General features: G+C 38.0%; 1 protein-coding gene across 13 annotated transcripts in view; it reads right to left on the reverse strand.

The window, feature by feature from the left end:
* SYBU (syntabulin) overlaps positions 1-13,704 on the reverse strand; it is a 108,006-nt gene that overhangs the window by 34,296 nt on the left and 60,006 nt on the right. For all 13 annotated transcript variants that reach the window (XM_033125791.1, XM_033125803.1, XM_033125790.1 and 10 more), the window contains one exon: positions 10,540-10,737. In XM_033125791.1, coding sequence (XP_032981682.1) covers positions 10,540-10,737 — 198 coding nt within the window. The remainder of the gene's footprint in view (positions 1-10,539; positions 10,738-13,704) is intronic.

Here is a 13,704-nt window from a genome sequence, read left to right on the forward strand (position 1 = left end):
CCATTTGAAAAAGACACATCAGTCTGCATTGACCTCAATCACTGCTAGCTTGGGCTGCCTTCGGACGTCAACTGCTGGGACTGCCTAAAATCAAAGAGGCAAGAAATTGAAAAACAGATTTTTAATTATTCCTGTGGTATGATGCCACCAGCCTTTTAGAGATCACTTTAAATAGCAATAGAGTCAATAGTTAAGTTGTAGAGATCGCAAAAACCCGTATCCCTCGCTAATTGATGTCAGGAACTGAGTAGCTTTGGAGTGAAGAATACTCATATACATCTACCGGAAAACAGAAAAACCAGCTGTCCTCATGCTACAGTGGATGTTGTCACAACCTGCTAGTTCTCCTCCAATGTCCACCTCCATTCTCCCCTTCTTCCATAATAGCAGGTTCTCATTTGATTAAGACGTCCTGCAATATAATTGGAAATGACATGTGCCACTTCTGTGTCCTGACTTTAAAATGACTGGGTGAGTGTCCCCTGGTCTCTTTCCCCCTTCCTTCTGCCTGGTAGATGACAGACAACCTGACATAACTGCCTGTCAGCCTGAATCACCCAAATACCTATGTGCTATTTTGCAAGAGACAAACGTCTGCCTGGTTTTAACGTTTGTATTTTGGGTCTCTTTTTACAGAAACTTAATTCATACCCTCACAGTATGAATTGTCTTGAAAAGATGTCCAATGAGAGCACCAGACAAGGATTCAAAACTGCTTTCTATCAAACAGATTGGGTGGAAGTGAAGATGATTTGCTCTGGAAAAGACAGATGAGTGGAAAAATTACTCTAGGGATGAGAAAGACTGAAAGAAATGTTTTATATTAACTACGAATAACAAAACCGATGTTTCTAAACTAATTATAGAATATAAATAAGTATGTTTAATTAAAATAACAAAAACCACACCCATCGAATATTGACTATTTCATTCAGATATCTAGAGATTTACTTGAATTAGCAAATAAAATAAAACATTTTAAAATCTCAGTAAGAAAATGGAGGCCCTTATATTCTGTCATATGCCCTGTATCCATATATTTTTTCCCTTTTTTCACTATCTCCTTTCCAGGCGAAGCAATCTAAATTTAGTCTACCTGTTTCCAGTTTCATCTCTTTTTCTTTTTATTAAATTTATTCTAGTGACATTGGTTAGAAAAATTACATAGGTTTCAAGTGTACGTTTCTATAATACATCATCTATATATCACATTGTGTGTTCACCCCCCAGAGTCAGTTCTCCTTCCACCACCATATATTTGATCCCTTTTCCCCACTTCTACCGCCTATTGATAATCTAAGCTCCAGAGAGACAAAAGGATCCCAGATATACAAATTAAATTATGTCTCTCTTCTTAAACCCTCCCATGGCTTTCCATTACTCTAACAATACAGACCTCACCTGCTACAACTCTTCCCTCCCTAACTTACTGCCCTACACCCTGGCCCCCAAACAAAACCCACCCTAAGCGTGAATAAGTACGGCTAAGTTCTCAGCTTAAAGGTCATCTCGCCAGTCACTCCCCTGCCCCATCCCCAGTCACTGTCTACACAGCATTACCTTGTGTTACTTGTCACTATCTGAACTTATCTTGTTTGTCTGTTTGTGCACCAGTCATTTCGCCATGTTAAAAGCAGTGTCCATAAGAACACTTCTCTGTTTTTTCACTCCTCGACGCTTAATGCCTGGAACATTGATGCCAGCACAGAGTAAATGCTTAGTAAATATTTGTTGAATGAATGAAGGCAAACTAGTCAATGTATAGCTGGGATTCAAACCTAGGTTTAGCAGAAGCCCTGCATGTGGTGAATGAGGGCTCCCTTCCTCTAGACTCTTACATAGCTATCGCCTTCCTTTCAATGAAACAAACATTCTAGACTGTGCATCTTGGAATGTAAATCCACTGAAGCCTGGTTCCTGCAGCGTTACCTCACTTAACCACAACCTGTATTCACACAGCTTCCTGCTTCCCTTTGGCTGCTTTCAGACACAGGCTTAGGAGGTGAAAGACTTTAACCCACTGAATGACCAAAATGAACAGACCGTGTTGTTCAACACGTAGCTTTTTGTCAATAAGCCTGCAGTACACCAAAATGCCACACAACAAATTATACGGACAAGGCAGACAGAGAGGTCAGGGTATTTATCCCTCTGGCTCTTTTCTTGTTAGGGAAAGGGCCCAGTTTCTTCACAACACTTGGGAGTTCTCTCCGTCTGGATTCTGGGTAACTTGACCCTCCTCTTGCCCCTTCATGATGTGGAAATGGATCCAAGCTGTTGCCAGCGCCAAGTATTTCAGCACACCTTGTTGGCTCTCCTTAACTATGCCCATACCTTTCCATGCAGACAGTCTCTTCAATAAACATTCCTCCTCAATTAGGAAAAAAAAAATCATATATCTGCTTTATTGACAGGTCTTGGTTTATAAGTCTGTGTGTAAAAGAAGTTTCCAGGCTTATTTCTCTTATGCTGGCAGTCAAGAAACATGTCCAACAGTGGATGTGCGGTCTGCTGGAGCATCTGCAATGTGTGAGAGACCTATAGGGCTTCGTTCTCAACTCGTTAGAGAATGTAGTAAGCATTTGGCAGGCTCCCAAACCAGTGGCTACAACACTGTACACGCACTAAATCCTAGTGGACCTGGGATTCAGATGGCAGTCACCTTTGGGGAGAAGAGTATTATAATTCAGTCATGCTTAGGGGAAAACCGTTAGCAGACCATTTGACAGCATTACATTGACTGGGTGTATCATGTAAAGCACAGGCAGGAGAAAGGCATGAGAGTAAATATGTAACTCTGCCATCAAGATAAACACTCGTGTCCACTCATCGCGGTTAAACTTTATTTTCCTAAACTTTTGTTTTCCTACCACAAAACATCCTCTGCTGTATCCGGGGGGAACATCCTTTCTCTTAGGGTGAAAGAAAGTTTCAGAGATCCATTTCAGTATTAATGCAAAAGCTCTGGTTCATGTTGACACAGTCTAATGATCTCTGTTTACGAAAGTATTCATGATATACAGGGTAGCACATAAAACATTGTGACAAGTAGAGAAAGGACCAGCTCACGATGAAGTGGAAAACACTGACGAGCTTAATGTTCCTTTGATGTTCACATCCTCATGGCTTATTTCATTAATCTGCATCCAAACAGCTGTATGTGCTCAACTTTCTGTATTTCACTGACGTTAAGTTACCCTGAGGTTCATGGATTTTGTTATCAGCAACAGCCAGCATAATCTACATAGGGACTCGATCAGCTAATTTATAAAAATTAGTAAAAATATGTTTAGATTCTACAAACATTGAAGAAAAATAATCCTTGTCTTATATCAACACATCGTTCTCAATTGTCATACTCCTGTACTGCAATTAAAATCAATCCTTTGAAGGCAGACCATATAACCAGTGGAATGGTTAAGAGTTAGGAGCAAGACTACCCTGTTTAAAATCCATTTACAAGCTGTGGGACCTTGGATGAGTTACTTAACCTTTCTGTGCCTCAGTTACCCCATCTGTAAAACGGGGGAAAATATCCCTTTCTAGCACTGATGTTAGCATAAAATGAGTAAAGTCCTTGAATTTTTGCCTAGGACAGTCAGTGCTCAATAAATATTAGCTAAAATATTTTTAAATCCAATTTCAGAATGTTAACAAAGCCCACAATTACATCTAATATAGCCTTCCAGATATTTTCATAAGGCTTTCAGCCTCTAAAATAGGTTACAGCCTTTATTTGATGATGGGCCTTGCTGCTGCAACAGCTTTGATTGTAACTATAAGCTATTAGAAAAATAACGCCTTGCCAAAAATGCAAAAAGTTTCCATATAACTAAAATCTTCTCTTTTGGCACTACAGTTTTAATTTTTTTCCACTCTACGAAAATATTTCTAAAACGCTTAAGACATTTTTCTGCTCTCATACACATCATTTTCTGCCAACTCCCCCATAACAATGACTCAATCTGTTTCTAGAACATTAATTACTGCACTAAGTACTACAAAGCATTCAAATACATATGCTTTTTAATGGTCTTTTGTCTGCTCTTTTGTATTTTCCCATCTCTTTCCTCACTGTGAAGCCATCAGCTGTCAATCTGTACTCTGGTGAGTGTCCTCCTACAGCAAACATTCCTGTTCTATAGAAACCAGGATACCATGACATGCTATTATAGAATTTTGTTACAAATAAACCTAAGTTCTACGTGAGAGTTTTAAGGATCTTCTTGTAAATATAGTGCATGGAGTTTGTGACATATCTATTTTAAGAGCGACAAATGACCATTATAAACATTTACTGAGGAATTACTTTGTCCAGGTCCAACGTTAGGCCCTTTACATTCGTTAGTCTGTTTAATCTTCACAAGAACCCATTTTACAGATGCTAACCACAAACTTTCAAGACGAAAACAAGTAGCTGAAGAGCACGCAGTTAGAAAGTGGTGGTATAAAGATTTGAATCTAGTATGCTAGACGTCAGAGTCCAGTTGTTAGAAAGTGTCCCCGCCTCCATCCCACCCCCACACATACTTTTTTTCCCCAAGATAGGACAAGTTAGGTAATCTGGGGAGAAGCTGTGTTAGAAATCTAATCTTTCAACTCTCCTCTAGGTAGCTCAAGTTATTATAAGAATGGCTTCCCCAGGTAAGTTGTGTAGCTCTCCTTTCACAGAACTTTGAAGTGACAGCGATGTTTGTGATAAGCACAGGAACATCTGTAGGTGATGGGCTGTGTGCAGAGAACCTCTATTCAAGAACCAGTGTTGATTAGTCACTAACCTAGTTGGTGCCTTCTGGGTTTTCTAGCAAACGCCTGTGAATGTGGGAATTTTTTTTTTTTTTTTTTTTTTTTTTTAAGTAACCAATCCTCTGTTATTGTTGTGAGGTTATTATAGTTCATCTGGCCAGGTCTCCAATTTCAATAGCCTGGGTGGTATCTGATGACAGGGAATACTAACTTAGTTTGAATGCTGATGGAATGAGGTGACATCTTTCAAATGCAGATTTCAACATTTCAGTTTCTAAATGTGGATTTCTTTGAAATGATTCTGACCCCAATCATTTGCTCTTAACCTGTCTCCTAATCGCAGGTGTTTGTTTTTTTTCTTTCACATTTTCTAATTATTAAATTGTATAATTGTTTCCTCAGTTCTCCAACAAGACTTGTGGTTAGAAAGGATTTAGTACTTGTATTTGTAAAACAATGACATTGGGTCTCTTTCTTCCTTGATTTAAGATACAGTATTCCCCAAGTAGTAAATCAAGCATTAAAGGAGGTCCAGGAATGTCATTTGATGTACTAACAGTAATCCCACAAGGCCTTTCCTTGCTGGGAAAACAAAAAACAAAAAAACAAAAATGCAACCAACCTCATCAGGAAAACTGACTACAAAATAAATATAGGAGGAGCACCTGGGAGAAGGAAGGTTCCCAGCAGATCCCTCAAAAAGTTCCTAGTTGGAATACCTTCATTGCTTTCCTTTTGATCCGTACTATAGGCCAGATTTACCACACAGTATTCTCCCTTAAAAGATAAGCTCCCGAAGAGCAGGGTGACATTGAGGTAATCTTTGCCACATCTGGCCAATGCTGCCCCCAATGCTAAACATAATTCCTTGCACAAAATGTACAGCTTATTTTTCAGTTAAGTATTTATTGAACTGCCACTTTATGACTGGCACCACATTAGGCTCTGGGGATTCAGTTTCAATGTTTGCTGAACTGACTTGTAGATAAAAGGAAAAGATGAAAACGTAAAGCCATTATCCAATAGGATTGTAGGGATGTTTTCCTTTTGCTCTTTGGTGGCAATTTTTAATTAATTGTGTATGGGCATTAAATGACAGAAGCCAACATGACAGAAGGCTCACTGCCTCTAAGAAGTTCCAGAAAGAGTCCTGCCTGGAGAAAGGAAGGGCTTTCATGCTGCGCGTGCCACGGTGCCCTGTTGGAAAGGGCCAGGCTTGCCTAGCTCACCTTTCCAAGCCCTTCCTGGCAGTCTGTGACATATTTCCCTTCTCCTTCTGTATCAGATGCTCAGTCAACATTATTAGCATATGACCAAAGGGGTATTTCAATAACTCCTTTCTGAGGTGAATAGGTTTCCAGAATCTAGAACAAAGGACCTAAAATTAAATGGGTTTAGATTATTTAATGTTCAAGGGCCCCCAAGCATCTGTCTAAGAGACACTAATTGCCTGCTATTTTAATACAGTGGTATTGGTTCTAATGAGTCAATTTATTAAAAAAAAAAAGAAGTAGAGCGTGTGCTAGGCGCTGAAGATCAGTTGGGCTGAGGAGACATGGCCACTTGGGGCTATGGAGAAGGTGGAACATTTTAAACCGCCAGCAGTGTCTTCTTGTGGTTTAACAGGTTATGTCTCTGCATTTCATAAATTTTGGAGCCATCCAAGGGACTCATTTCCAGGATTTCCTCTCTTCGTATTTATGAGACTGACAGGTTTGTTCTGCTGAAAGGTCAGAGAGCTATAGGTCACGGAGCAGATTTTTCTAACTACAAAGAGCTTACTGCACAGAATTGAGTCCCATTCAAAAGCTCGAGCAACGTTTTCAATAATGACATTAGGAATTTTAGGCAACTGAGAAATAAACTTGAGGGATCCCTTTGATCTTGGTTAAGTGCAAACAAATAAAAAGATCACGAGGTAAGAACCGCTTAGGTGATATGTTTGTCTATGGAACGGTTCAATCAGAAGCAGTTGCCAAAAGTGGTGTTTCAGGCTCTGCCTCTGGGCAAGGGTCATTAAACCAGGATTCATAATCCTGCTAAAGGAGACCCATGGAACCTCAGAAACAGTCTGCAGTATTTTGTGCGTAGGGGATTTCTGTGGGATATGGGTCCATGGCCTTCATGATTCTCAAAGGATCCAAAAATCAAAACAGCATTGAGAACAACTTTTCTTTCTTCCTTCTTTCCTTCCTTCCTCCTTCCCTTTTTTCTTCGTGAAGAAAACGCAGACAAACAAGGAAAAAAGGGAAGGAGGAAGGAAGGAAAGAAGGAAGACCTAAGGACTTAAACATTCTCAGCAAGACAAGTGGCTGATCTTTAGCAAGTGCGTACCTTCTGTAGGATCAGGGATGGGCTAGGTGTGAATTCCGTGCATACACATAAAGTTTTAAGTCTTATGTTAACATAATTATTTTTATTATGATTCTTGAAACAAGGAAGGACAACGATAATCTTAACTCCCTTTTAAACTTAGTTAGCTCTTTCGGTACCGCACTTGTCTCTTGTTTCACTGTTTTCTTTTGTTGTCACCACTGTATAATGGTTTTGGAATGAGGCAGGGGGATGGATAACAAAAATGAAATAATTTCAGGTTGCGTAAAATCCTACAATACCTTCACAATGAAATCCGTTTTTCTTTGTAATCCATGAAACTGACTTTCTTTCCAGCACCATTTTATCCTCCCAATCCCATAGCCTACCTTTGCTGTTGAGGTCAACAAGTGTTGACTGAGCCCCCGATATATACTGACCCTGTGTGCTAGGAGTACAGGGATCCTACTCTTAAACTTATATCTCATACTTTAGAGAAGCACATTCTATTGGTTATTACTCCTAGGTTAAAAGAAAATTGAGAACGTTTATCTAAAGAAGATATATAAATGGCCAATGAGCACATGAAAAGACACTCATCCTCACTAGTCATTAGGGAAATGTAAATCAAAAGCACAATGAAATACCACTTCACATTCTCTAGAATGGCTACAATCAAAAAGATAAACAATAACAATTGTTAACAAGGATGAATATGGAGAAATCAGAACCCTCATACATTGCTGGTTGGTATGTAAAATAGTACAGCCATTTTGGAAAACAGTTTGGCAGTTCCTCAAAGAGTTAAAAATAGAGTTATCATACGACTCAGCAATTTCATTCCTAGGTATATACCCAAGAGAACGGAAAGCATGTTCACACAAAATCCCGCACATGAGTGTTCACACACATTATACATAATAGCCCCAAAGTAGAAACAACTCAAATGCCCATCAACTGTGAATGGATAAACAAAATGTGGTATATCACCAAACCAAGGCAAGATGTTAAGAACAGGGGAAGCTGGAAGTAGCAGTGGTGAGAGGGTACATGAGAACTCTGTATTCACCACTCAGTTTTCCTGTAACCGAAAACTGCAAAAAAAAAAAAAAAAAACACCAAAAAACAAAAAAACAAAAAAAGTCTACTTAAAAATGTGATATTATCAATACAATGGGATATTACTGAGTGATAAAAAAGAATGAAGTACTAATACATGCTATGTTGATGAACCTTGAAATCATTATGCTAAGTGAAAGAAGCCAAACACAAAAGACTGCATATGGTATGATTCCATTTATCTGAGGTGTCCAGAATAGGCAGATCCACAGAGACAGAGACAAGGGTAGTGGCTGCAGGGGCTACATAAAAAGGGAGAGTGCAGTGAACGCTAACGGATATGGGGTTTCTTTTTGGGGGTGAAAAAAAAGTTCTGGAATTAGACAGTGGTGACATTTGCAGACTCTTTTGAATATATTAAAAACCACTGAATATACTAAAAGCACTTTGAAAGTGTGCATGTTTTGGTATGTGAATTATATCTCAATTTTTTATAAAGGACAATTGACTTGGGGGAGCGAGGGAAGCAGTTCTTGTCCCTGGATACTAAAGGGAAGCAGAGTTTTGCCATCCAAAAATACGCCTTTTGGGATAGTGATTATTTTAAGCTGGTTATTTTTAAGAAATGAAAGACTCAAGAAAAGACGCTTACATCCCCTTTATCTGTCTAAAGGAATTCAGATAGAAAACCCTGCTTAAAGGAAGGGAGCTAACATCTTAATGTAAGAAACTAAATGTGGTAGACTGGGAGGAACCTGCAAAGTGTGTTTGTTTGATTCCCCTCTGTGTTTCATGGTTTCTGGGTGGCCCAGCAAGAATTTGTTAATCAAATGTTTGCTCTTTCTCATCTACCTGTGAATTGCCTACTTTCCCTTTGAAGTCCCAGATCCCTGCCTCTCTCTCCTTAGTCCAGAAGGGCATATAATACAAGCCTCAACTTCCCTCATTTGTACAAGGATCCTATATTCTTAGTGAACCCACATTTGTACATATGTGATAAATTTGGTCATTTTCTCCTGTTAATCTGTCGCATGTCAATTTGATTATTAGACTAGCCAGAAGCACTTAGAAGGGTAGAAGGGACATTATTTTTCCTCCTATGCAGTATACAAAGCAATGGTTTTATTTCTTGTCAATAATTACATGACGCTCTTTACCTCATTGTCTCTGTCTTAAGTATTGAAGGGACCCAGCATCCTTTTTACAATATCCTCCTTTCCTTTTCACATGCTGTCTCCCCCACTGTGTATCATTCCCTTTCTTTTTCATGTGATTCCAAAGCACAGGACTATTAACAAATTCATCATCACAAACATTTATCAGGTGCCTAGGAAAGAAGGGATTTCTCTTTCCCACAGTTTAAGTTTTGCTCTGAGACTACATGACATTCTCTTTGGTTGACTAAAAGCAAAATCAAGAATAATCCGTTAGGATATGCTGTGTACATCAATTATTCAGGAAGAACAAAAGTGGACAGAGATGGAACAGGACACAGGATCTTCCAATGGAAAAGGCATAGGACCAAGCCTCGGCTCCATCAAAATAAGGCTGTCTAAAGCTCCTTGACCAATAATGTCACCACCAAACAAAAATTAGAAGGCAAATGTAAGGAATGAGGATACATGCAAGCCATCACTCTGTCTTTTGACTCATAAATATGTATAGTATAACTATGGATGTTAAAGAAAATCATGTAATATGGAGGTTGTCTCACAATGCCAATGCTCATGTCTTTCTATGTTAAGGTTATAACTTCAGTGTTAGTGAAAGTCTATTTGCTCATTACTGTATATATTTTTGAGATACAAAATATTTATTTATATATTGCAAATTCTGAGAATTGAACTTCACTGATGTTCATGTTCAACATGGCATCTCATCCATTGCAATAATGATCTTCGTTTCATCTCATAGCTTGTAATATTTTATAATTATTGAACATTTATATGTATATATACATATGATGTCATATTCATGTTTCAGTCTTTAAAAACAAACAAAATGACTAGGTTAGCAAGTATGCCTAGTCGTATAGCTTTGCATCAATATAACCTGCTCTTTTCATAATTTGTGAGCACTTTAGATTGTACTAAGTAATTTCCTAATATAATTTCTGCTAGAATTTGTGATAGAATTTAAATATCTGTTAGACAATCCAGTCTACAGTTTTAAGCTTTGCTCCTTTTTCTATGTCTTTATAATGCACACAGGTCACTATACTTACCCAATTGTTAACAACCAGTACAGAAAATATTCTACTTTTTGCCCCATGTCCTTAAAAAAAAAAAAAAAAAAAAAAAAGTTGTTTCTGGGTACTGGGTACAATAGTGTTCCCTGTCTCGATATACAGCTGCTTCATTTCAAATGTGAAATGACTCCCATCATATTACTCTGATAAAAACATGAATATAGTGCATTTACCTGGCTTTACAAAGCCTGCCTTTGGTTCCTTCTTATATCGCGCTGACTGGATGCTTCCCTCACCAACCATTCCAATTGTGCCTTTCTTTCTAGTAAAGTCTTCATCACTCCCAGGGCGAAAGCCAACAGGACTGTTTCCAGAATCTGAGGGCGTCTTCACAGGAGATACTGACTGGCTACTAGGACAGCCTGTGTCATCTGGAAGACAGGAATCAGTAAGTGTTTAATGAGGAGGAGGAAATCAAGGATGGCCAAGAGAAGAGTGCAGGAAGCTATGCATATGTGTGCTTGGGGCTGCTTATGAAGCCCCAAGTTAACGTCTGTGAATGACTCTTCTTTTAGTTTCCATATCTGGTCCATGATTTTAACAAATAAAATATCATTTTAACAAAGACAATATCAACAATCAGAAAACATATTTTAAGGCAACACCTTACAAGCTTTTTGGGTCACAGATATTTCTGTAACATTCATGTTGTCGAAACCTAAAGGCTTGTCTGTTTTAACACTTCAGGTAGTCAACTTTTGGGTCATAACTGTCCATAGATTTTTGGTGGGGTTAGTAATAGGAAGTTCACCACAGCAACTCAGGATCATTAGTGAGAACATTTCAGAGTTGTTTGTGTTACGGAAAAAAGTTACTTGAATATTATTGACCATACCCAGTGTTTGGTCACTTGGCCCCTCACTGGGTTAAGAGAGTGATAGATAAGAGATCTGACTTTAGGAGTTCAAGGAATCAGAAAGAAATGATCTTGTTTTATTATCATACACACCCAACCAAAAACATATCAAATCAGATATATTGCTGTCTGGAATAAACTGATAAAATGAAAATGATATTCAAATTAGAAACATTCCCTTAATTTTTAAGTTATAGATTATTACCATCTTTAGTATAAATTAATGGGCAAGATATAAAGTGAACTGTGTAGATGCTTATTAAGCAAATGGAAAAATGGAAAAGTCGCACCGTTACTCCTATAAGTGCTTTCCATATTTATTAAATATTTATGATAGTTGGTTAAGTCATTTATACTTTGATGAATATTGTATGGGAATTGAATGCAAATCAGTATTACTTAAAAGTATGTCTACTCAAACTGATCAATTAGAGGTAAATTTCATTACTAAATATTTCCTTGTTATACAAAAATATTTTGATGCCAGTAACTAATTAGACAAGAAATGAATAGACATTTAGTACAAAAAACTTTTAGAACTATTATATTTTTATGAATATTAAAGGAACTGAAATAATTTGCCATCTATGAAAGGCTATCTTCAAACTCCATAGCTTGACTAAAGATAGAAATAGAACTAGGCCTGAATAAAACATACTGATTGCCTGAATTAAGATGAGTAGAATCCATCTAAAAAAAGAATTGCTCTTGCTTCATTTTTGGCCTTTACTTCAATTTTTATTATGAAATATCCCAGTTCCTAGAACAAAGTGAACTTGGCAATGGTAAAATGATTTATTTCTCCTAATATTCTTTTTTGACTTTTGGACATACTGTGTTTCCCCGAAAATAAGAATTAATTTTTGCTCCAAAAGACGCATTAGAGCTGATTGTCCAGCTAGGTCTTATTTACGGGGAAACGGTATTAATATACATAGGACTTCAAGAGTCCACTTCTGGAAAGGAAAGGTATTTAGTGCATTGTTCATGCCTGCTCTCTTTGCTGCTCTTTAAAATGTGCAGAATTCTTCCTGAACTCCTGAAGACACTTGGCCCTGAATTACAGAGTGATGAGAACCCTTCTTGGCCACTACTTCTATTGTCCCTGCCTTTCTGTTACATTTCAATGTCCCATGCTTCAATCCCAAAGAAATCCAAGATCCTCTCTGAAGGTGCAAAGCTGCTATTACTCAGGCAGATTCCACCCCTTTGTCAAGGCTTAACAGGTCTGACACTGCCTCAGAAGAGCCTCTGTTTCTTGATTCCTATCCCAAAGCAGATAAACCCAAAGGAACAAGGTCTATCCATTCAAAATTACCTATTGCCTTTAAAATTATTTCCTAATGAGTCAGTTTCATAAAGTGCTTCTTTTGAAAGAGATGACCCAAATAAATAAAAATCCATGCTTCGGATTCTCTACCCTAAAACATAATGTTTCTCAAAGGGACAACATTAAACAATTTCCAGTATTGCGAAACACTGTCAAAATTATACTTTAAATAAATAGAAAGCAATGTGTTCTGTTTGGTTCTTTTATTATCATGTTGCTAGAGTTAAATAAGAAAAAATATGTACATACCATGCCTTCAGTACTAGTAATTTCAAGGATTACAGTGCCAGGGTCTTATTAAAAATTGGGAACTGAAATTATTTAGAGTGGTACCAGTAGCAGTTTAGGAAAGGCAGTAGCAATTTTTCATCTGGAGTGTGTGCCTCACCTGTCATCAATATTTACAGCCAGTATCTCCAGGGGCAAGACTGAGAAGATGAATACCGAAATAAATTTTTAACTTTAGTTACCTCATACAGCATTTGAATCACTGCATAAACTTATGTTTACCCAACATCTCTTAACTGTCTAGTATTGTGCTTCATATTGAGGGGGAAACAATACGAATATAAAACATGGTCTTTCATTAGTTAAATAAATATGTATCAAGCCTTGGCACTGAAACAGCACAGAAGCATTATACCCAGTCCCCACACTGATGGAGCTCATAAAGAAGCCAAAAGAAGTAGGATAAATATCACTTACAACACACAGTTCCTGTAAACTGCCAAGCCTATTAAGGCAAATCCATATCCAAGAAAATCTGTGAGTTATCAGAGGAGCCTGGGACATTTGCCTGTTTTGTCTATGGGGTCCAACACAAACAAAGGCATTGAGTTATGGAAAGGGCGGGGCCATCAATTTTCCTACTACAGAGAGCACACACTTCAAGTTATGCAAAGCAAGACTGAAGCAAAGGCAACAGAGCTTCATATACCATAGTCATCTGGTCACCTGTGGCACCTGAGGTATTTCCTCCGGGCAGCACTGAAGAAGTGGTTAGTTTTCAACAAGTCTTGTTTACGTCCCTTTCTCCCCTCTCTCCCATCCCTCCTCTTCTTCTTCCTCCTCATTGTTAACTTCATGGTCACAGTCGGAAGCAGACTACCAGTCTAGATGAAGATAAATACTTCTTTCCAAAATTCTATGTAA

The sequence above is a fragment of the Rhinolophus ferrumequinum genome, chromosome 14 (assembly GCF_004115265.2).
Source record: "Rhinolophus ferrumequinum isolate MPI-CBG mRhiFer1 chromosome 14, mRhiFer1_v1.p, whole genome shotgun sequence".
Taxonomy (NCBI): domain Eukaryota; kingdom Metazoa; phylum Chordata; class Mammalia; order Chiroptera; family Rhinolophidae; genus Rhinolophus; species Rhinolophus ferrumequinum.